Here is a 23,057-nt window from a genome sequence, read left to right on the forward strand (position 1 = left end):
AGGCAGTAGATAAGATCAGTGAAAATAAGAGCTGGATCTCTAAAAAGATAAACAAAATTTACAAACCTTTATCTAGACTCACCAAGAAAAAAAGAGAGAAGGGTCTGATAAATAAAATCAGAAATAAAAGAGGAGAAATAACAACGGATACCACAGAAAAACAAAGGATTGTAAGAGAATATTATGAACAAATTGGACAACCTAGAAGAAATGGACAAATTCTTAGAATCATACACCCTTCCAAGACTGAATCATGAAGAAATAGAAGGACCAGACAGCTTCACAGTGCATTCTACCAAACATTCAAAGAAGATTTAATGCTCAAAGTCTGCCAAAAAATTGAAGAGGAAGGAACGCTTCCTAACTCATTTTATGAGGGCAACATCACCCTGATACCAAAACCAAACAAAGACAACACACAAAAAAGAAAATTATAGGCCAATATCTCTGATGAACATAGACACCAAAATCCTCAATAAAATATTAGCAAACCAGCTGCTACAATGCATTAAAAGGATCATACACCATGATCAGTGGGATTTATTCTAGGGATATAAGGATGATTCAACATACACAAATCAACCAGCATGGTACACCACATTAACAAAATGAAGGATAAAAACCATATGATCATCTCAATAGATGTAGAAAAAGCATTTGAGAAGATTCAGTATCCATTTTTGATAAAAAGTGTCAATAAAGTGGGTATAGTAGAAACATACCACAAATTAGTAAAGGCCATGTATGTCAAACCCACAGCTAACATCATAGTCAACCATGAAAAACTGAAAGCTATCCCTTTAAAATCAGGAACAAGACAAAGATGCCCCCTCTCACCACTCTTATTCAACATAGTATTGGAAGCCGTAGTCAGAGCAAATAGGCAAGAAAAAGAAATAAAAGCCATCTAAATTGTAAAGGAAAAAGTAAAATTGTCACTATTTGTGGATGACATGATTTTTTATATAGAAAAGCCTGAAGAATACACGAAAAAACTATTAGAAATAATAAACAAATACAGTAAAGTTGCAGGATACAAAATCAGTATACAAAAATCTGTTGCATTTCTATTATACATGCTAGCAGTGAGCTAGCAGAAAGAGAAATTAATAAAACAATCCCATTTACAATTGCAGTAATAAGAATAAAATACATAGCAGTGAATTTAACCAAGGAGGTGAAAGACCTGTACACTGAAAACTATAAGACATTGCTGAAAGAAATTGAAAAAGACACAAATAAATGGAAAGATATTCCATGCTCATGGACTGGAAGAATTAACATTGTTAAAATGCCCATACCTAAAGCAACCTACAGATTCAATGCAATTCCTATCAAAATCCCAAGGACATTTTTCACAGAAATACAACAAAAAATTCTAAAACTTATATGGAACCACAAAGGACCCCAAATAGGCAAAGCAAACCTAAGAAAAAAGAACAGGGGCTTCCCTGGTGGCGCAGTGGTTGAGAGTCCGCCTGCCGATGCATGGGACGCGGGTTCATGCCCTGGTCCGGGAAGATCCCACATGCTGTGGAGCAGCTGGGCCCGTGAGCCATGGCCGCTGAGCCTGTGCATCTGGAGCCTGTGCTTCACAACGGGAGGGGCCACAACAGTGAGAGGCCCACGTACCGTAAAAAAAAGAAAAAAAAAAAGAACAAAGTTGGAGGTATCACATGCCCTGATTTCAAACTATATTACCAAGCTGTGGTAATCAAAATAGCATGGTACTGGCAGAAAATAGATACATAGATCAGTGGAACATAACTGAGAGACCAGCAAAACACCCAGGCTTCTATGGACAACTAACATTCAACAAAGCAGCAAAGAATATACAATGGAGAAAGGGTAGTCTCTTCAATAAATGATGTTAGGAAACTGGACATCCATGTGCAAAAAAAAAAAAATGAAACTAGACCACTATCTCATACCATACACAAAAATCAACTCAAAATGGATTAAAGACTTTAATGTAAGACCTGAAACCACAAACCTCCTAGAAGAAAACCTAGGCAGTACAGTCTTTGGCATCCACGTCAGTAATATCCCTCTGGATATGACTCCTTAGGCAAGGGAAACCAAAGCAAAAATAAACAAATGGGACTACATCACACTAAAACATTTCTGCACAACAAATGAAACCATCAACAAAATGAAAAGACAGTCTACCAAAAAGGAGAAGATATTTGCAAATGGTATATCCAATAAGGGGTTAATATCCAAAATATATGAGAATTCACACAACAACAACAAAAACCAACCCAATTAAAAAGTGGGCAGAGGAGCTGAATAGACATTTTTCCAAAAAAGACATTCAGATGGCCAGCAGACACATGAAAAGATGTTCAACATCATTAATTATTAGGGAAATGTAAAACAAAACCACAATGAGATATCATCTCACTCCTGTTAGAATGACAGTTATCAAAAAGGCAAGAGAAATAACAAGTGTTAGAGGATGTAGAGAAAAGGGAACCCTCCTACAGTGTTGGTGGGAATGTAAATTGGTGCAGCCACTGTGGAAACAGTATGGAGATTCCTCAAAAATTTAAGAATAGAACTAGCATATGATCCAGCTATTCCACTATACAAAGAATTTATTTATACAAAGAATATGAAAACACTAATTTGAAAAGGTATGTGCACCCCTATGTCCATCGCAGCATTATTAAAATAGCCAGGATATGGAAACAACCAAAGTGCCCATCAACAGAAGAGTGGGCAAAGAAGTTGTGGTGTATACACGTATACAATAGAATACTACTCAGCCTTAAAAAAAGATGAAATCTTGCCATTGTGACAACATGGATGGACTTTGAGGGTATTATGCTAAGTGAGATAAGTCAAACAGAGAAAGACAAACACCGTATGATTTCATTCATATGTGGAATATAAAAAAACAAAGACACACAAAAACAAAACAAATGAACAAAACAAACCAAATAAAAACAAACAGGTAGATACAGAGTAGTGGTTACAGAGGGGAAGGGGAGAGTGAAATGGGTAAAGGGGATCAACCGTATGGTGATGGATGGGAACTAAATTTTTGGTGGTGAGCATGCTATAAGGTATATAGAAGTAGAAATGTAACGTACACATGAAACTTGTATAACGTTATAAACCAATGTTAACCTAAATAACATAAATAAATAATGAAAGTAAATTTTTTAAAAAAGAAATACATTTCGTATTGTAATAGCTGCCACAAGTAATAGCTGCCATAAATAGTGATTCCTCTGAAGGATCTGAGCAAAGTAAATTCCGGAAAGGGTTCACCATTCTAGATGCCATTAAGAACATTTGTGATTCACGGGAAGATGTGAAAGTATCAACGTTAACAGGAATTTGCAAGAAGTTGATTACAGTCCTCATGTATGACTTTGAGAGGTTCAAGACCACTGTGGAGGAAGGAACTGCAGATGTGGTGAAAGTAGCCAGAAGAACTAGAATTAGGAGTGGAATCTGAAGATGTGACTAAATTGCTGTAATCTCACGATAAAAACACAATAAAACGAATGAGGAGCTGCTTCTTATGGATGAGCAAAGAAAGTGATTTCTTGAGATGGAATCTACTCTTGGTGAAGATGCTATGAACACTGTTGAAATGACAACAAAGGATTTAGAATCTCACCTAAACTTAGTTGATAAAGCAGTGGCAGGGTTTGAGAGATTGACTGCAATTTTGAAAGAAGTTTTCCTATGGGTACAATGCTATGAAACAGCATTGCATGCAACAGAGAAATCATTCATGAAAGGAAGAGTCAGCGCAGCACACTTCATTGTTGTCTTATTTTAAGAAATCGCCACGGCCACCCAGCCTTCAGCAGCCCCCACCCTGATCAGTCAGCAGCCATCAACATCGAGGCAAGAGCCTCCGCCAGCAACAAGATTACAACTCGCTGAAGGCTCAGGTGATGATTAGCATTTTTTAGCAATAAAGTATTTTACAATTAAGGTATGTATATTGCTTTTTTTAGACATATGCTATTGCACACTTATTAGACTACAGTATAGTGTAAACATGACTTTTATATGCATTGGGAAACCCAAAAATTCGTGTTACTCCCTTTATTGTGATATTCGCTTTATCGCAGTGGTCCAGTACCAAACCTGCAATATGTCCGAGGTATGCCTGTACTAACTTTTCACAGATTTGGCAGAGACACAGGGTTGAGTGGTTTGTTGAGAGGATGGCGAGGAAATTGAACTTGATGGAAGATGTATGTGGTGAATAGTGAGAGACTAAGATTGCAAAGTTATAAAGAAAAAGGGTTGTATATATTTGAATCCCGAGCAGAGTCATTCATATAGTCTTAATCTAAAGGTAAGTGATTGCTGTTTTTAAACGGGGGGAGTATGATAAAGCTAGAATTTCAGAAATGGTAGCCTGGAATTTATTGAAGGGAAGAAATGTGGAATTAGGGAGACCAAGTTACTGTAATTTCCCAGAAATTGAGTGATTGGGCCTGACCTAGGCTTATGACCATGGAATACAAATAAAGGCACAGATCCTAAGGACAATTTAAAAGAAGTACTGACAGGAGTTTGACCAGGTCAAAACTTGAATTATTTTTGGTCAGTGTATTGATACTATAGAGGTTAGTGAGGAGTGAAGAAAGAAAAAAGTGGGGAGAGAGGAGTCAAAGATAATGTGTACTAGGAAGAAATACTGATGCTATAAAAATTTTTTTCAGAGGCCATATATTTCTCAAGTGATAGTTTAAATCTTTATATTTAATTCATATAATGTAAGAAAGAATACTACGTTAATATATTTTCTATGTAATTGCAGGTCTTTACAGTATGGAAATCAGTTCATATATCAATCAATGCCACGAATGTTATCACTATGGCTTGATTTTGGTGCTAAGGCATATGAATGGGAAAAAGGTATAATTTTTTGGTAAAATTTTTAAGGGACTGAGAAGAATTATGATTTATGTGAGAGCAAGAAACGAAATGTTAAAAAAGAGGAGAAAGACTAAGCATAGACTTTTTAAAGTAGTTGGAGTTGCAGGGCCTGGAAGTGTAAACCTGCTCGTTCCTTGGTAAACCTAACACATTTTGAAAAATATTAGTTTAAGCCAAATAATTTACGTTAAAAATTACAATGGATTGTGGCTTGTTCTGTTTGCTTCTAGTGAAGATATATGTATATGTATAGCTGATTCACTTTGTTATACAGCAGAAACTAACACACCGCTGTAAAGCAATTATACTCCAATAAAGATGTTAAATAAATAAATAAATAAAGTCTGTTTAAAAAATTTTAAAAAGAAATGGGCCTTGAGATTTTCAGTGGACTTAAATATTTTTTCCTACCTGGACAGAGAAAAGCATCTTTTCACAAATAGGCAAGTGATCTAGCTTTGGACATGGGAATAACATATATCTTAAAGCTGTTTTTAAAACAAAATTTTTTTTCTGTGAAATTGATATACTTTTTTACTGATATTTTTAACTTTGATTTTTTTTTCCAGCTGGCCGCTCTGATCGTGTACAAATGAGAAATGATTTAGCTAAGATAAACAAAGTTATCACAGAGCACACAAATCACTTAGCTCCATATCAATTTTTGACTGCCTTTTCACAATTGATCTCCCGAATTTGTCATTCTCATGATGAAGTTTTTGTTGTCTTGATGGAAATTATAGCCAAAGTGTTTCTGGCCTATCCTCAACAAGCAATGTGGATGATGACAGCTGTGTCAAAGGTGATATATTAATCACAATAGTGTCTTTCCATTTTAATGCTAATATGTAGATACAAGTTCCAGGTTTTCTCTCTTATGTTAGATTTGTAGCAAGAAGATAAATTTTAAGTATTTTTAAAAAGAAACTATAGTACTATGTCTCATTATAAGATTTAGAAATATTTACTGTATCAAATGAAGTGACTAGTATGTTTAAGATTGAAGGATTTATCATGTGTTTTCTTTATGAAGTATAGTAAAGTGTTAGTGCTTGGTATAAAACAGTAACCTATTTTTTTTCCAAGTTTTTTAATCCAAAGTATCAGAACTATTAATACTAGAAAATTTTATTGCATTATTAATAGGAATGTACAAATTGGTAAATATATTGAATTAATAAATATTTTAGAGAATTTAGAAAATACAGAGAAATATAAAAAAGAAAATTAAAATTCACTGTTTATATCATTAATATTTTGATGTATTTTTGTATGTTTATTATCTATGCATATTTTAACACTAAACTTGTATTGCATAGATATGTAATTTCATATTTTTCACCTAAAATTGTTACCATAATCATGTTCCCATGTTAAATATTCATTGAAGAACCAATTTTTAAAATTTTATAAAATTCTATAATGGTTAGCCATCTATAATTTATTTAACTGCTGTTGATCATTAAGGTTGTTTACTTTCTTTGCTGTTGCAAAACATCTAGACACATCTATATTTATTCTCATTTCTGATTATTCCTTCAAGATAGACCCTAAGAAGGGAACTCATCAGGTCGCAGGATAGCAGCATTTTTATGGCTATTGATAGTATTGCCAAATTGATTTCCAGGAAATTTCTATCACTGTAAACTTTCATCATGCATACTGTTTAAGTTGATTTTTGTCAATCAGAACTTTTGTTATCTTTTAACAATTGCATTTAACTTTTTTTTTATGACAGTCTTCTTATCCCATGCGTGTAAACAGATGCAAGGAAATCCTAAATAAAGCTATTCATATGAAAAAATCCTTAGAAAAGTTTGTTGGAGATGCAACTCGCCTAACAGATAAGCTTCTAGAATTGTGCAATAAATCGGTACTATCATAAATCTTACTACTTATAGACTAAGTTGGATGAAACTTCTATATGATTTCAGCTGGTTGTATTTCATTTGATTAATTAAATTTAAATTCTCATATATGTTGGTATACACATATATCAAAAGTTATCAAATTGTACACTTTAAATACGTGCAGTTTACCTTAATAAAGCTGTTTTTAAAATTTCTAACATATGTCCCTCTCTCAAATATCCTCTAAATTTCTAAAAGTTCTTCTTAATGTAAATTCTTCTGAGAGTAAATTATCCATATTTATTAGAAGTTTTTTTAAATAGAGGATATGAAATATAAGAATATAAGATACTCAGTTAAAGTTCTCTCTGTGATTGTTTTCTGTCTTATCTTTGAACTTTCAAAGCTCATATACATTAACCTACATACATGATAGGAAAGAAGACTGGAGTTTTGGGTTTCATCCTTTCAGTAACATTTCATTGTCTACCAGGGAACAAGCACTGTGCCTAAGGGAAACAAAGATGAGTAAGACATGTTCTCCTGCCTTGAAGTGCTCACAGTCTCATAGGAAGCCACTCAGATGGTTATCATATACTGTATAACTACTTTTTTCAGTAGGTTTATGACTAGAGTATAGACATGCTTATAGGAATGAACTAGTATTCTACCCAAGAAATTGGAGGGGAAAAAATCCTGAAGAATGTGTAGGAAGGGTAAAAGTGGGGGTAGGAGTAATTATAAGGAGGGACAGACTCTATAAGGTAAATAACTAGACTTTCCCTTACAAATATTCACTCTATCATCTATTTACAGGTGAGAAGGTAGAGACTACCCTATTTCTCACCTTCCCTTCCAATAAACATCTTGAAAGAGTAATCTGTTTTTGCTATCTGGATTAATCCTGTTTGTCCCCTGACACTCTTGACATTATGAAAGATAGTGTTATGATAATGGCCAACATTTATTAAACACTGGCACTTTTCTAAGTGCTTTACTTGTACAAACTTCCAGTTCTCTATGTGAAACCTTTGTGGCCAACTACATTTAGAAATTCAGGATTTTTAGATTTTTAAAGGTAATGCAGTACATGTACTTTTTATTAAGTATCATCACTAGGAGTAATCTGGTAGAGTATCCTGTAATCAGATACATAGCTATTTCTTCAGTGAAACATATTAATCTTTGTACTAAGTGAGAAGTTCAGATATCTTTTTGCTGCCAAATGAGATTTGGTACAAAAAAAAAAAGTTTGATTTACAGAGCTCTTTGGAATTTGTAATGTGTGATAACAAATTGTAGGCCGCTATTACCTACCTTAGTCATTTAACATCGTATAATGTAGGTACTATTTATTGATAAGTAAAAGAGTACAGAGAGGTTTAAATGAGGTGATGTATTTTTAAAAATTAGAAAAGTACAGACTGCTGAGCTATTGTAATTAAGATATTATAGAAGTGAAATTTTTGTTTTGAGTAAAAGTAAGCATTCTATAATTCAAGGTAAACAGAGAAATTAAAATGTACTATTTTTCCCCCCCAGGTGGATGGAAGTAGTTCCACGCTGAGCATGAGCACTCATTTTAAAATGCTTAAAAAGCTGGTAGAAGAAGCAACATTTAGTGAAATCCTCATTCCTTTACAATCAGTCATGATACCCACTCTTCCATCAGTTCCGGGAGCCCATGCTAACCATGAGCCATTTCCTGGGCATTGGGCCTATATTGCAGGCTTTGATGATATGGTAAACTGCAATTTTATATAACTGTAACTATGCTTTTAAAATTAAGTTGAAATTTCAAATTAAGTTTAAAAGTGTTTTTCTCAGAGACTAAGTGGATTTTATTTGCAAAGAAAAAATGATTGGAAATACAGAAAAGTAAAACTATATAGTGATGGGACAAAATTAAGTGATAAAAATCTCATGTTCAACCTAGTATTTTGATTTTTTCAGATGTTCATATTGTTTTAATATGACTAAAATCTTTATTTTTTCCATAATTTGATTTTTCCATATTCATCTTTGTCCTAAAAATGGGGAACAGAAAGAGAACGAAATACAATTTTTGTTTGTAATTTGTATTTTGGGAGGAAGTGAATTTCAGCTAGGAAGAGCTTGATTCTTTTTTGTTGCTGTTGTTACTATCTTAAAGAAATGGTACCAGAGCACTTCTGAGTAAATACTTTTGAAAACTCTGTATTTATTCCAGTACTTCTGTGGCTCAAAACATTTGTTTAACTGCTTCAGACCAGTTAATAAGCCACATAATAAAATCATTCTCGTTACTTATAGTCATGCTTTGTTTTTAACTTAATATTATTCAACTTATTTACTTACATCTTTAGTTGGACATGATTTTGGAGGCATTTCTTTTGTCAAAAATAAAATTACTTTCCATTGATAAACATTTCTTACCATTAAAGAAAATTAAAAACCATCTTAGGTTCTGCAGAAAAGTCCTAAGAAAATGTTTCAAAAATCTTTTATACATTACGGCTGCTTTAAGAGGCTGCCTAAATTTGAATGTGTATATATTTACTTACACTGCTGACAGAATAACCCTGGTTTTTTTTTTCAATAAATTTATTTATTTATTTGTTTGTTTTTATTTTTGGCTGTGTTGGGTCTTTGTTGAGGTGCGCGGGCTTCTCATTGTCGGGGCTTCTCTTGTTGCAGAGCACGGGCTCTTGGCGCGCAGGCTTCAATACTTGTGGCACATGGGCTCTAGAGCGCAGGCTCAGTAGTTGTGGCGCACGGGCTTAGTTGCTCCATGGCATGTGGGATTTTCCCAGGCCAGGGATCGAACTTGTGTCCCTTGCATTGGCAGGCGGATTCTAAACCACTGTGCCACCAGGGAAGCCCCAGACAGAGTAATCCTTTTACTTCAATAGCCATTTCTAATGGGTGAAAATGTTTCTCTATTTATGTCCAACCATTCTTTTCATAGATCATAATTAAGATAAATTATTAAAATAGTAAATTTGCTACATAATATAGGTTATTATATTTTCCTTTTTATTGTGTTAGGTAACACAATATTTATAATACACATAGAAGTTTAAACAAAGAATTTTGACCTTTATTTATATATAACTCATCATCTTTTAGGTAGAAATTCTTGCTTCTCTTCAGAAACCAAAGAAGATCTCTTTAAAAGGATCTGATGGAAAGTTCTACATTATGATGTGTAAGCCAAAAGATGACTTGAGAAAGGATTGTAGACTAATGGAATTCAATTCCTTGATTAATAAGGTTTGGATATAGTTTGCTTTTATTTTAGAATTGCCATAATTACTATCAATGAGATATGGGCAAATAGATCTCTCTTAAAAAGAGGAAATGAAGTACACTGCCTTTTTCATTTTCACTTAATTTGTTTTATTGGGATAAAATATACATAACATAAAATTTACCATCTTAACCATTTTTAAGTGTTCAGTTCAATTCAGTGGCATTAAGTACATTCACACTGTTGTGCAACCATCCCTCTCCAGAACTTTTTCATCTTCTCAAACTGAAACTGTATATCTGTTAAACGGTAACTCCCTATTCCCCTTTCCCCCAGGCTCTGGTAACCACCATTCTACTTTCTGTCTCTATGAATTTGACTACTCTAGATACCTTGTATAAGTGGAGTCATACAGTATTTGTATTTTACTGGCTTTCTTCACTTAGCATTATGTCTTCAAGGTTCATCCATGTTATAGCACATCAGAATTTCTTTCCTTTACAAGGTTGGATAATATACAGTTGCATGTGTATACCAATTTTGTTTATCCATTCACCCATCAGTGGATATGTGGGTTGCTTCCACTTTTTGGCTATTGTGAATATTGCTGCTATGAAGATAAGTGTACAGATAACTGTTCAAGTCCCTGCTTTCAATCTTTTGGATATGTGCCCTGAAGTGGAATTGCTGGTTTCACTTAATTTTTAAAAAATAAGATACTTTTGTTATATTGAGAAAAATGTATAAGACATATTAACAAAGGAAAATATTTTCTATTTAATGTTTAAATTATCTATAATATACTTTTTCTATCAGATTTATGTTTTATATTTTGATGCCAGAAAAAAAAATGTTAGGTTCTGTTTTTACCAACACACTTTTTAGAGGTGATCATTAGTATTTTTTTCAGTTCTGTTGGTAAGTGCTTGATTTCTATCTTAGAGATGATATGAGAAATCTCACTAAAGGGTTATTATAAATGTATAGTCTTAGGGGTTTTGAATTATTCTCTAGCCAGGTATTTATAAGTGCATAGCATCTGTTTTTCCATTGGTAAAAAATTAAACCATACTGTGAAAACTTTATTGTTTTCCTATAAGCTCTTTGTTCTGCCTCTCTATCCCCTTCCTGCATTTTACTGGTACCTCTTTTATTAACAGGAAAAAGTTATGGACCTTTAACATAGAAAATAAATAGCAGCAGATGAGTTCATTTTTTAAAAAGGAGAATTATGGTTTGTGCTTAGTTTAACCAAAAGTAATTTAAAAATTAATACCACAATAAAAACCCATTTCATAGGTATTAAGGGAAAGAATATTTTTATTTAAAATGTTGTTTGGTAAATTGGTAACTTAATTCCCAAAGCTCCCGGAGTGTTTTTCTAGTTGGGAGTATCAAGTGGCCTGGCTTTAATTTATAAATTTATCTTAATCAGCCTTGTTACCAATTAAGTTGTTTCATTACCTTTCCCCCACATTAACATGGTCAAATAAAATAGCCTGATTGTGAAAAACTCTTCTCATTACGTTGGTCTAGGAGGCCGTATACTGATATTTACATGTGATTCTCATGCCATACTATTTGGCTGACATTTATGTAGCCTATCTATTCCTAAAGTTTAAAATGTATTTTTGGTCAGTGATTGTGCTTTAAAATTTGACAGGTTACAATTATAGATGTGTGCTTAGTTTGTTTATTTCATACAGTTCCAGAATTAAACAAAATACTGTTTATCCTTACCTAGTATATTTCAGGATTAATCAGATGAGATGTGTAAAGCTTTCTTCTGCTAGGAGATAATTTTTCAAATGAAGCTATAATATTAAACTGTAAGAATAAGATATATGTTTTGGGGATATCATGAGACTCATACTTTTCTGTTCATGCATTGTTTTAGATAAAATTAAACAGCATTCCCTGCGCCCAAGGACTTACTATTTCAGTAATATCTTAGAAGCAATTTTTAAAGAGTATTTTGTCATTGTTAAATATATAACTATAACATTTTTGAACCCAGTATTGTTGTCACATTAGTACTGAATAATTAAAAGAAGTACTTACCCAAGGCATTTTTAATGATTTGGAAATAAATTAAGGATATTGTCCCAGTAGTTTCCTGCTCTACCTTTCTGAAGAATTATTCATCTATACTACATAATAAGCTTTTATGGACATTATTTTGCTATGAAATGAACAATCTTTAGATAGGTTTGATATAACATTTAGAAATTTTTAACTTTTAAGTTTATGTGTGTTTTTTTTTTATAGTGCTTAAGAAAAGATGCTGAGTCTCGTAGAAGAGAACTTCATATTAGAACATATGCAGTTATTCCACTGAATGATGAATGTGGGATTATTGAATGGGTTAACAACACTGCTGGCTTGAGACCTATTCTGACCAAACTGTATAAGGAAAAGGGTACTAAAATTAATTCTTACAATATAAGTATGTAATATGTGTATAATAGCTGCTAACATAATATAGGTATAATGGTTATTATCATTGTACATTTTGGGGGTATAAGCCATAGTAAAATTTCTTGGTACTATTGATACATACAGAAGTAGTTAAGTGATTTCTTCTTTCCTTCCTTGCGTTTTAATTCTTTCTCTATCTTTATCCCGAAAGAATTTGAGGTAGCTTACAAAAATGTATATGAAAATGTGTTTTTCTAGGAGTTACTGGTTAGCAATTCTGAAACTACTTTATGTGTAAACTAGACTTCAGCAAATACATTGTGGCTAATGAGAGCTAGTTTTTCATATTAGAGAAAGAAAAAGAAAGGGAAAGCTAGAATGAAACCGAAAGTGTTAGATTAGAGTTAGAGTCTCCCACTGGCCAAACCTGGGATAACTTGAGCACCAAAATAAATAATAATAGTATTAGATTATAACCCATGGAATAAAATAGACAGGAGTCCACACTTATGTAAACAAGTACTTGAATTAATAAATAAATAAGTAGGAAGGTAGGAACAAGTTCTTCCTTAGAGTAGAATTACAATGAATTAATGTAGAAGAGATGATGAAAACAGAAAATTGCTAATTAGTAAATATCACAGTAATAATTGTTGCAGACAGTGATTAGCAATGACTGCTGAAATTCGTTGGCAAAAGTATGATGGAAAATAGGTTATTTGCAGAGTCTCAAAGTATCTCTCCACCAGATACTTATTAATTACAAAGGGGAAAAAGTAGTAACTTTACAATGAAGAAACAAAAATATAACAGGTCAGAACTCCTTAAAAATTTCATGGTAATGGAAGACAAAAACAGAAATTTCCCAGATTCGAGGACATTAAGGAGACATGACAACTGAATGCAGTAAGGGATCCTGAATTGGATCCTGACCCAGAAAAAGGATGATAGTGGGACAGTTGAATAAAGTCTGAAAGTTAGTTAATAATACTATGAAAAAATAATTTCTTGGTTTAGGTAATTGTATTCTATTATGAAAGAGATGAACACTGACAAAATCTGGCTGATGAATATATGGGAAATCTGTATATTTTTTGCAATTTTTTGTAAGACTAAAATTATTTCAAAATAAAAAGTTTTAAAAATGTTTATGATAAAAAAATGTTTATGATGCAATACATTAAAAACAAATAGATCAAGTTACTAGAGTAAAGTAAAAAATATTAGTTCCCTAGGACTGCCATAACACATTACCACAAACTGTTCACAAACAACAGAAATTTACTCTCTCACAGTTGTGGAGACAAGGAGTCTAAAATCACTGTGTCAGTAGGGCTACAATATCTTTCAAGGCCAAAGGGGAGAATCCTTTCTATGCCTTTCTGTAAGTTTCTGGTGTTGCCAGCAATCTTTGACATTCCTTGGCTGTAGATGCTTCACTCCATTCTCTGCCTCTGTCATCACACAGCATTCTCCCTAAGTCTGTATGTCCCTGTTTTCTCTAATAAAAATATCAGTCATACTATATTAAGGGCTCACCGTAATGACCTCGTCTTAACCTGATTACATGGGCAAAGACCTTATTTTCAAATAATGTCACATTCACAGGTACAAGGGTTATTTTTTTGACGGATACAATCAACCCATAGCATTAAGTAATATTGATAAATTACTATATTATGGGTATTATGCTAAGTATTTTGTATATATCATTTTTTTATTATTGTTAACAAGCCTAATTATCACTATTTTTGGACAGTGAAGTAACTTAATCCAAGTTACTAATATGTTGTAGAGCTGAAGTTCAAGCACACTTGAATCTGATTTCAAGGAACTTGCTATTGACTATTTTATTTAAAGATGAAATATTATATAAGTGTTAGTTATTGCTATTGGATTTTTAAAAATATATATATATTTTCCATCCTATCATGAACATAGTTGAACTGTGCAACATTTGAGGCTAAAAATCTCTAATCTCAAAACTTGTCTATGGAAATTTTAGCTGAACCTTGGGTCCAAAAAGCACCAAACCAAGGTGGGCCTAAAAGGCACTTTATAGACTGGAGTCATGTCAACCATATAATATGAACTCACAAATACATCAGAAGGAAAATTTCTTCTGCTTCCACTTATGATTTGAATTGTACAAGATTAGTTTTAAAATCACGTATCCTGTGAATCTTATAGGCTAGCCTTCACACAGAGTAAATTATTTCAGAGCACCATTGTAGGTTTCTTAGTAATGATTCAGTGTGGACCCATACTGCCTGCTGATTAACAGAGAGATCACTGTAAATTTAGTGAGGGCTGTAGCATTTTTACATGCAGGGGCACTATTCACATTGGATTTATTCTGAGTGGCATCTTCTGGTATGTGTGGTCTTACTTGGCACTGATTATCATCAAGAGGCCTCACTCTAGATGAGTATTAAGTGAAGATAATGTGTTTATTATTTTCATATAGTATCAGAAGAAAGTTTACCTATGCATAATTGAAATGTTTCCATTTATTCTTGCTTTTGAATAAAAGTAGATATTTCCTGTCCTATTTTCACCAAAAAAAAAAATACATTGCCCCTTTTCTCATTTGGCTTGTGTGATTAATGGAAATCACTCTACCTTGCAGGAGTTTATATGACAGGGAAGGAACTTCGCCAGTGTATGCTACCAAAATCGGCAGCTTTGTCTGAAAAACTCAAAGTATTCCAAGAATTTCTCCTGCCCAGGCATCCTCCTGTTTTTCATGAGTGGTTTCTGAGAACATTCCCTGATCCTACATCATGGTAAGTTACCAAAAATATAATACATTGTTATGGTTAGATTTTTTAAAAAATATTTTAGATGTATGTGACCCCATATGATACAAGGATACTTGATAGGCATTGTGTTTCCTTTAGGTACAGCAGCAGATCAGCATACTGCCGTTCCACTGCCGTTATGTCAATGGTTGGTTATATCCTGGGCCTTGGAGACCGTCATGGTGAAAACATTCTCTTTGATTCTTTGACTGGTGAATGTGTACATGTGGATTTCAACTGTCTCTTCAATAAGGTATATGATATGACTTACTGTAGTTAATTGTATGTTTTCTCCTAACTTCCTTTCCACAACAACTGTTCTTCCTAGACATACCTGTTAGTAGCAGCTATAGTCACAGTTGAGTCACATTGAGAGTGTGTTGACTGGTTTTGATCAGTGGATCCCATAGCCCTCAGTAAAGCAACTTAGGTTGGAGAGAACTCAGAAGAGTCATATAGGAAAACTAGCACTGAACTTGAAGTCCAAAAGCATAGATCCAAGTTCTGACTTATTGGTTCTTGGTTATATGAACATGGGGTGTTCATATAATATATGAACAGTTCATTTTACTGAGACTCAGTTTTAGAGAGACAGAGTAGTTTAATGTGATTGCTTCCAAACCTGGCAGCAGCATCTAAGAATTTTTTTTTTTTTTTAATGCAGGTACCTAGGAAACATCACAGGAAATTCAGATTGTGTAGGTCCAGCTGGGGTCTGGGAATAAATTGAGGTCATTTAGCTCTCCTTAAGGACCCCCTCCAGTTTTCCAATGTCATGATCCTGAAAGGCAGACTAATTATTAAACCCATTTTTTCCTTCATCCTTAGTTCTCTATGGGTTGCCGTCTGCTATCACAGGAAACCAAGAAAGGTCACAGACCCAACTGAAAACAAATCAAAGATAAACCACTGGTATAGGGGATTCATACAAGAGAGGAATTTAGGGAAACTGATTGGAGGGATGAAAAAGCCCTAGGAAAGGCAGGTGTTAGAGAATGGAAGAAAATAAATGAACTGGACTTCATTATATTACATGTTACATTTCCTGTCTCAGGGATTGTGAGCATCTAACACTTGGCTATTTCTTTTCCCGTCCTGTTTTAAAGTGAAAGTCTTAAAGAAAAGAAGAAAATTATGAGAGTATTTTGTTTGTACTTTATACTATTCAAGAAGGATATTAAGGGAGTTAATATAAGGCTAAATATTGAATGCATAAATATTGCTCTATAATTCTCTATAATTACTTTAGTAATTCAGTGAAAGATGAATCCATCCATCCTCTAGATCTTATACAAGGAGTTGTGTTTCAGCTCCTCAAAAGCAAAGGTAGAGTCATATGGCTCCTTCAGGATGTAGGCCTCTAACATAAGTTGCACATACAAATATTTTGAGGGTATGTTTGCTCTCTCCTAAAAGCTTTTAATGTTTTGCATAAAGATTTTTAAATTCCAGCATCTTTACTTTTTAATAAAATGCATTGTTTTAAGGGAGAAACCTTTGAGGTCCCAGAAATTGTTCCATTTCGCATGACTCATAATATGGTTAATGGAATGGGTCCTATGGGAACAGAAGGTCTTTTTCGAAGAGCTTGTGAAGTTACAATGAGGCTGATGCGAGATCAGAGAGAACCTTTAATGAGGTAATCATCTATATTTCGTAAACAGTAGTAACTTTGAATGTGATTATTGGTTTCTAAGTTGTTTTCTTTATATAGAGCTACTTTATACTGGTTGAAGTAGATGTTTTTTGGGGGGTTTTTTTGGGGTTTGTTTTTTTTTTTTCGGTATGTGGGCCTCTCACTGTTGTGGCCTCTCCCGTTGCGGAGCACAGGCTCCAGACGCGCAGGCTCAACGGCCATGGCTCACGGGCCCAGCCGCTCTGCAGCATGTGGGATCCTCCCGGACTGGGGCACGAACCCTTGTCCCCTGCATCGGCAGGCGGACTGTCAACCACTGCGCCACCAGGGAAGCCCTGAAGTAGATGTTTTTTAATAATAGCTTTTATTAAGATATATTTTACATACCATAAAATTTAGTCTTTTTTTTTTTCTTTATTTTTGGCTGCATTGGGTTTTCATTGCTGCTTTCTCTAGTTACGGCAAGCAGGGGCTACTCTTCCTTGCAGTGCGTGGGCTTCTCATTGTAGTGGCTTCTCTTTGTTCTGGAGCACAGGCTCTAGGCACACGGGCTTCAGTAGTTGTAGCATGCAGGCTCAGTAGTTGTGGCTCGCAGGCTCTAGAGCACAGGCTCAGTAGTTGTGGTGCACAGGCTGAGTTGCTCCATGGCATGTGGGATCTTCCCAGACCAGGGCTCAAACCCGTGTCCCCTGCATTGGCAGGCGGATTCTTAACCACTACATTACCAGGGAAGTCCAAAATTTGGTCTTTTAATATACATACTACAGTGGTTTTAGTATATTCACAAGATTGTGTGACCATCGCTGCTATCTAATTATGAAACATTTTCATCACCTCCAAAAGAAATTAGCAGTCACTCCCTAACTCTACTCCCCACCATCTCCTAGCAACCATGAATCTTTCTGTCTCTATAGATTTGCCTATTCTGGATATTTCATATATAAGTAGAATTATACAACATTTGGCCTTTAGTGTCTGTCTTCTTTCAGTAGCATGATGTTTTTAAGGTTTATCTATGCTCTAGCATGTATCAGTACTTCATTCTTTTTTATTGTCAAATAATATTCTATTATATGGATATACCACCTTTTGTTTATCCATTCATCAATTAATGGACATTTGGGATTGTTTTGGCTATTGTGAATAGTGTAGCTGTGAACATCTGTGTACAGGTTTTATGTGGATATATGTTTTCAGTTCTCTTGGTTATACCTATGAGTAGGATTGTGGATATGTTAACTTTAAGCTTAACATTTTGAGGAACTTTCAAACTGTTTTCCAAAGCAGATGTAACATGTTATAGTCCCACTAGCAATGTCTAAGTGTTCCAATTTCTCCACATCCTTACCAAAACTTGTTATTGTCTATCTATATTATTTTATCCATCTTGCTGGGTATGAAATTGTATCTAATTGTGTTTTAATTTGCATTTCCCTAATGACCAGTTATGTTGAGCATCTTTACATGTTTATTGGTCACTTGCATAACTTCTTTGGATGAATGTCTATTTAAATCCTTTGCCCGTTTTTTTTAATTGGATTATTTGTTTGTTTTTTTTAACATCTTTATTGGAGTATAATTGCTTTACAATGGTGTGTTAGTTTCTGCTGTAAAACAAAGTGAATCAGCTATACATATACATTTATCCCCATTTCTCCTTCCTCTGGCGTCTCCCTCCGACCCTCCCTATCCCACCCCTCTAGGTGGACACAAAGCACCAAGCTGATCTCCCTGTGCTATGCAGCTGCTTCCCACTAGCTATCTATTTTACATTTGGTAGTGTATATATGTCCATGCCACGCTCTCACTTCATCCCAGTGAGATGTCCATCCCCATATCCTCATGTCCATCCCCATATCCTCAAGCCCATTCTCTACATCTGCATCTTTATTCCTTTCCTGTCCCTAGTTTCTTCAGAACATTTTTTTTTTAGATTCCATATATATGTGTTAGCATACGATATTTGTTTTTCCCTTTCTGACTTACTTCACTCTGTATGACAGTCTCTAGGTCCATCCACCTCACTGCAAATAACTCAATTTTGTTTCTTTTTATGCCTGAGTAATATTCCATTGTATATATGTGCCACATCTTCTTTATCCATTCATCTGTCGATGGACACTTAGGTTGCTTCCATGTCCTGGCTATTGTAAATACTGCTGCAATGAACATTATGGTACATGACTCTTTTTGAATTATGGTTTTCTCAGGGTATATGCCCAGTAGTGGTATTGCTGGGTTGTATGGTAGTTCTATTTTTAGTTTTATAAGGAACTTCCATACTGTTCTCCGTAGTGGCTGTATCTGTTTACATTCCCACCAACAGTGCAAGAGGATTCCCTTTTCTCCACACCCTCTCCAGCATTTATCATTTGTAGATTTTTTGATGATGGCCATTCTGACTGGTGTGAGATGATATCTCATTGTACTTTTGATTTGCATTTCTCTAACGATTAATGATGTTGAGCATTCTTTCACGTGTTTGTTGGCAATCTGTATATCTTCTTTGGAGAAATGTATATTTAGGTCTTATGCCCATTTTTGGATTGGGTTGTTTGTTTTTTTGATATTGAGCTGCATGAGCTGCTTGTAAATTTTGGAGATTAATCCTTGGCCAGTTGCTTCGTTTGCAAATATTTTCTCCCATTCTGAGGGTTGTCTTTTTGTCTTGTTTATGGTTTCCTTTCCTGTGCAAAAGCTTTTAAGTTTCATTAGATCCCATTTGTTTATTTTTGGTTTTATTTCCATTTCTCTAGGAGGTGGGTCAGAAAGGATCTTGCTGTGATTTATGTCATAGAGTGTTCTGCCTATGTTTTCCTCTAAGAGTTTGATAGTGTCTGGTCTTACATTTAGGTCTTTAACCCATTTTGAGTTTATTTTTGTGTATGGTGTTAGGGACTGTTCTAATTTTGTTCTTTTACATGTAGCTGTCCAGTTTTCCCAGCACCACTTATTGAAGAGGCTGTCTTTTTTCCATTGTATATTCTTGCCTCCTTTATCAAAAATAAGGTGACCATATATGCATGGGTTTATCTCTGGGCTTTCTACCTTGTTCCATTGATCTGTATTTCTGTTTTTGCCAGCACCATTTTTGAAGGGATTATTTTTCTCTATTTAATTGTCTTGACATTTCTGTTGAAAATCAATTGACCATACATGTAAGGGTGTATTTCTAGATACTCAGTTTTATTCCATTGATCGGTATGTCTAACCTTATGCCAATAGCACATTCTCCTGATTACTATAGCTTTGTAGTATGTTTTGAAGTCAGGAAGTGTGAATCCTCTGACTTTTTTTTCTTTTTCAAGACTATTTGACTGTTATGAGTCTCTTGCATTTCCATATGCATTTTAAGATCATCTTGCCAATTTCTGCAAAGGCCAGCCTGGAGTTTGATAGGAATGGCATTGAATCTGTAAATCAATTTAGGGAGTATTGCCATCTTAAGTCTTTTGATCCATGAACATAGGATATCTTTCCATTTATTTAAGTCTTCTTCAATTTCTTTCAACGTTTTATAATTTTTCGTTTGCAAATCTTGTATTTAACTTTTTTAAAATGTGTTCCTAAGTATTTCTAAATGGAATTTTTTTCTTAATTTCATGTTTGGATTGTTCATTGCTAGTGTATAGAAATATAACTAAATTTTTATATTGATCTTGTATCCTGCAACCTTAATGAACTCATTTGTTAGTTGTCATAGTTATTTTTGCAGATACCTTAAGATTTTCTCTCTACAACAACAGGTCACCTGTAGATAGGGATAGTTTTACTTTTTCTGATCTAATCTCAGTGCCTTTTCTTTTTCTTGCCTAATTGCCCTAGCTAGATCAATGTCAAATAGCCATGGTGAGACATCTACATCCTTGTCTTGTTCCTAATCTTAGGGGTGAAGAAGCCAGTCTTTTACCATTAAATATGATGTTAGCTGTGGGAAGTAGTTTTTCGAAAGGACATTTAAAGCTCACTTATTCACTTTTTTATTTAAAACCTGTCTACCAGGCATTATGGTAGAATACATTGGATAGTTAGATGTAGGCAAAGGCAAGTTCTCTGAAGGAGGAAGCATAGCATTTTCTGAAACGGTAGTAATGTGTTTTGTAAGAGTATTACCATTAGCTTCTCATCCTTCAGTAGTTATCCTTCACCTAAGTGTTGACTTTAATGAGAGTTCTTTTTACAAAGATAACATTGTATTATTACCATAATATTTGTTTCCATTTTAGTGTCTTAAAGACTTTTCTACATGATCCTCTTGTGGAATGGAGTAAACCAGTGAAAGGGCATTCCAAAGCACCACTGAATGAAACAGGGGAAGTTGTCAACGAAAAGGTTAGTAGAAGGTGTAGCTTGATATGAACTGATATTGTATATCTCTACAAATGGGAACTAATTCTAAATACTGTCAGTGACTGACCATTGAATACTCTGAAATTTAGTTCTCTGTCTAGTATGACAATGCCATAAGTTTTCTTTATTGTCATTACTAATGTTAACATTCTTATCATTAGTATAGTAAAAACAGAGTTCAACACATGCTTGTTTAACCATAAACAAATCACAGTTATGATATAGAGTGGGAAAAACTTGAACACAAATTGCCTGAATTTATAGAGCAGCAGGTCTCAGCTTCAATATGTAGAACTCTTTACTAACATAAGTAGTCCCTTGCCCCTTGATTTCCATGAGGGATAGGTTCCAGGACCCCCCTGTGGATACGAAAATCCTGGTATGCTCAACTCCCGTATATAAGATGCTGTAGGATTTGTATATAACCTGTGTATATCGTCCCATATACTTTAAGTCATCTCTAGATTACTTATAATATCTAGTACAATGTAAATACCATGTAAATAGTTGCAAATACAGTGTAAATGCTATGTAAATAGTTGCTGGTGCATGGCGAGTTGAAGTTTTCCTTTTTGGAACTTTATGGAATTTTTTTCCCCTGAATATTTTCAGTCCATGGTTGGTTGAATCATTGGCTGCAGAGAGCTGACTATATTAGTCGAATCCTCAAATTTTCCAGATAGTTATTTTAAATAAGTTAGAATAGATTTGAGGATTGTTTTTCTAATTACATCATTCTCACTTTTGCATTCTGATATGCTTTCTTGATTGAGAAAAATATGTAGAATTCCAAGTAGCTCACTTAGAACTCCCATTTGCATATAACATAATCTAAACATTAGGCATTAGAGTATTGTTGCTGTTATTAGAATACTAATATTCAAATGTTTAAGTCCTAAACATTTTTCAGAGTAGATTTTTTTATATTATTATTTTTCTAGACTCCTAACATGGAAGAGATTCCCTTGTATTTCAGAGTCCTGAAAAATGTCCAGACAGTTGATGTTAGATCAACATTGCAAGCCTCGAGATCAGTATCTCAAGTTATTGTATTTGTTTCATTGCTTCTCTCCTTTGTCTGCATTTGCTCTTACAAAAGGGGTAATGATCAGTAAAATGGCATTAATATTTGTTAGATAAAAGAAAGGCAGTAATTCCAAATTATAAACATCTACATGTCATTGGGTCCTTAGTCCTTATGATTTTCAATTTCTTTTTAGGCCAAAACCCATGTTCTTGACATTGAGCAGAGACTACAAGGTGTAATCAAGACCCGAAATAGAGTGACAGGACTGCCGTTATCTATTGAAGGACATGTGCATTACCTTATACAAGAAGCAACTGATGAAAACTTGCTATGCCAGATGTACCTTGGTTGGACCCCATATATGTGAAATGGAGTTACTTCAAAGAATATGTTAATAATCTAAAATTAATGCACTTGGATCATTAATCTGTGGTTGTATCTATTCAATTCCAAAGTACAACATGTTTATGTTCTCACAGTAACTGATATTTCTCTCTGATTGTTAACAATATTTAAAATAATATATGTTGTTAAATAAACTGCTTTCTTAACATATACTGTGTATAACTGGAGAAATGGAATATCATATGTTCTTATGCTCTTAAAAAGATGTATTTGCGAGAAACAAGCCAGCCTAATTTCATTTTACAACTTTCGTTGATTTTAAGTACTAACATAAGGATTCATTTGAACAAAAAATCATACTGAATAAATACTGTAGACAAAGCACGGATCCCCTTCCCTCTGGGAACTTTCTAGTAAGAGAGATGTAAACATAAATAGCACATCATTAAGTTCACTTAGTAATACTCTTTTTGTATTTGTTGAAAATGTG

The 23,057-nt window shown here is 34.1% G+C and overlaps 1 protein-coding gene across 2 annotated transcripts in view; it reads left to right on the forward strand.

Moving 5' to 3' along the window:
* Nucleotides 1–22,677, forward strand: part of ATR (ATR serine/threonine kinase) — a 103,126-nt gene extending 80,449 nt beyond the window's left edge. Inside the window, exons 37-47 of one of the 2 annotated variants that reach the window (XM_029214126.1) lie at nt 4,793–4,890; nt 5,481–5,713; nt 6,650–6,784; nt 8,304–8,504; nt 9,870–10,013; nt 12,259–12,409; nt 15,038–15,194; nt 15,309–15,462; nt 16,697–16,848; nt 21,072–21,177; nt 22,416–22,677. In XM_029214126.1, coding sequence (XP_029069959.1) covers nt 4,793–4,890; nt 5,481–5,713; nt 6,650–6,784; nt 8,304–8,504; nt 9,870–10,013; nt 12,259–12,409; nt 15,038–15,194; nt 15,309–15,462; nt 16,697–16,848; nt 21,072–21,177; nt 22,416–22,589 — 1,705 coding nt within the window. In that variant the 3' untranslated portion in view covers nt 22,590–22,677. Of the gene's footprint in view, nt 1–4,792; nt 4,891–5,480; nt 5,714–6,649; nt 6,785–8,303; nt 8,505–9,869; nt 10,014–12,258; nt 12,410–15,037; nt 15,195–15,308; nt 15,463–16,696; nt 16,849–21,071; nt 21,178–22,415 lie in introns of those variants that run through there. The other variant, XR_003792307.1, reaches the window with a different exon arrangement.
* Nucleotides 22,678–23,057: the final 380 nt, after the last annotated feature.

This window comes from Monodon monoceros, unplaced genomic scaffold (genome assembly GCF_005190385.1).
Source record: "Monodon monoceros isolate NGI ecotype Baffin Bay Population unplaced genomic scaffold, NGI_Narwhal_1 Super_Scaffold_11, whole genome shotgun sequence".
In the NCBI taxonomy this organism is placed as follows: domain Eukaryota; kingdom Metazoa; phylum Chordata; class Mammalia; order Artiodactyla; family Monodontidae; genus Monodon; species Monodon monoceros.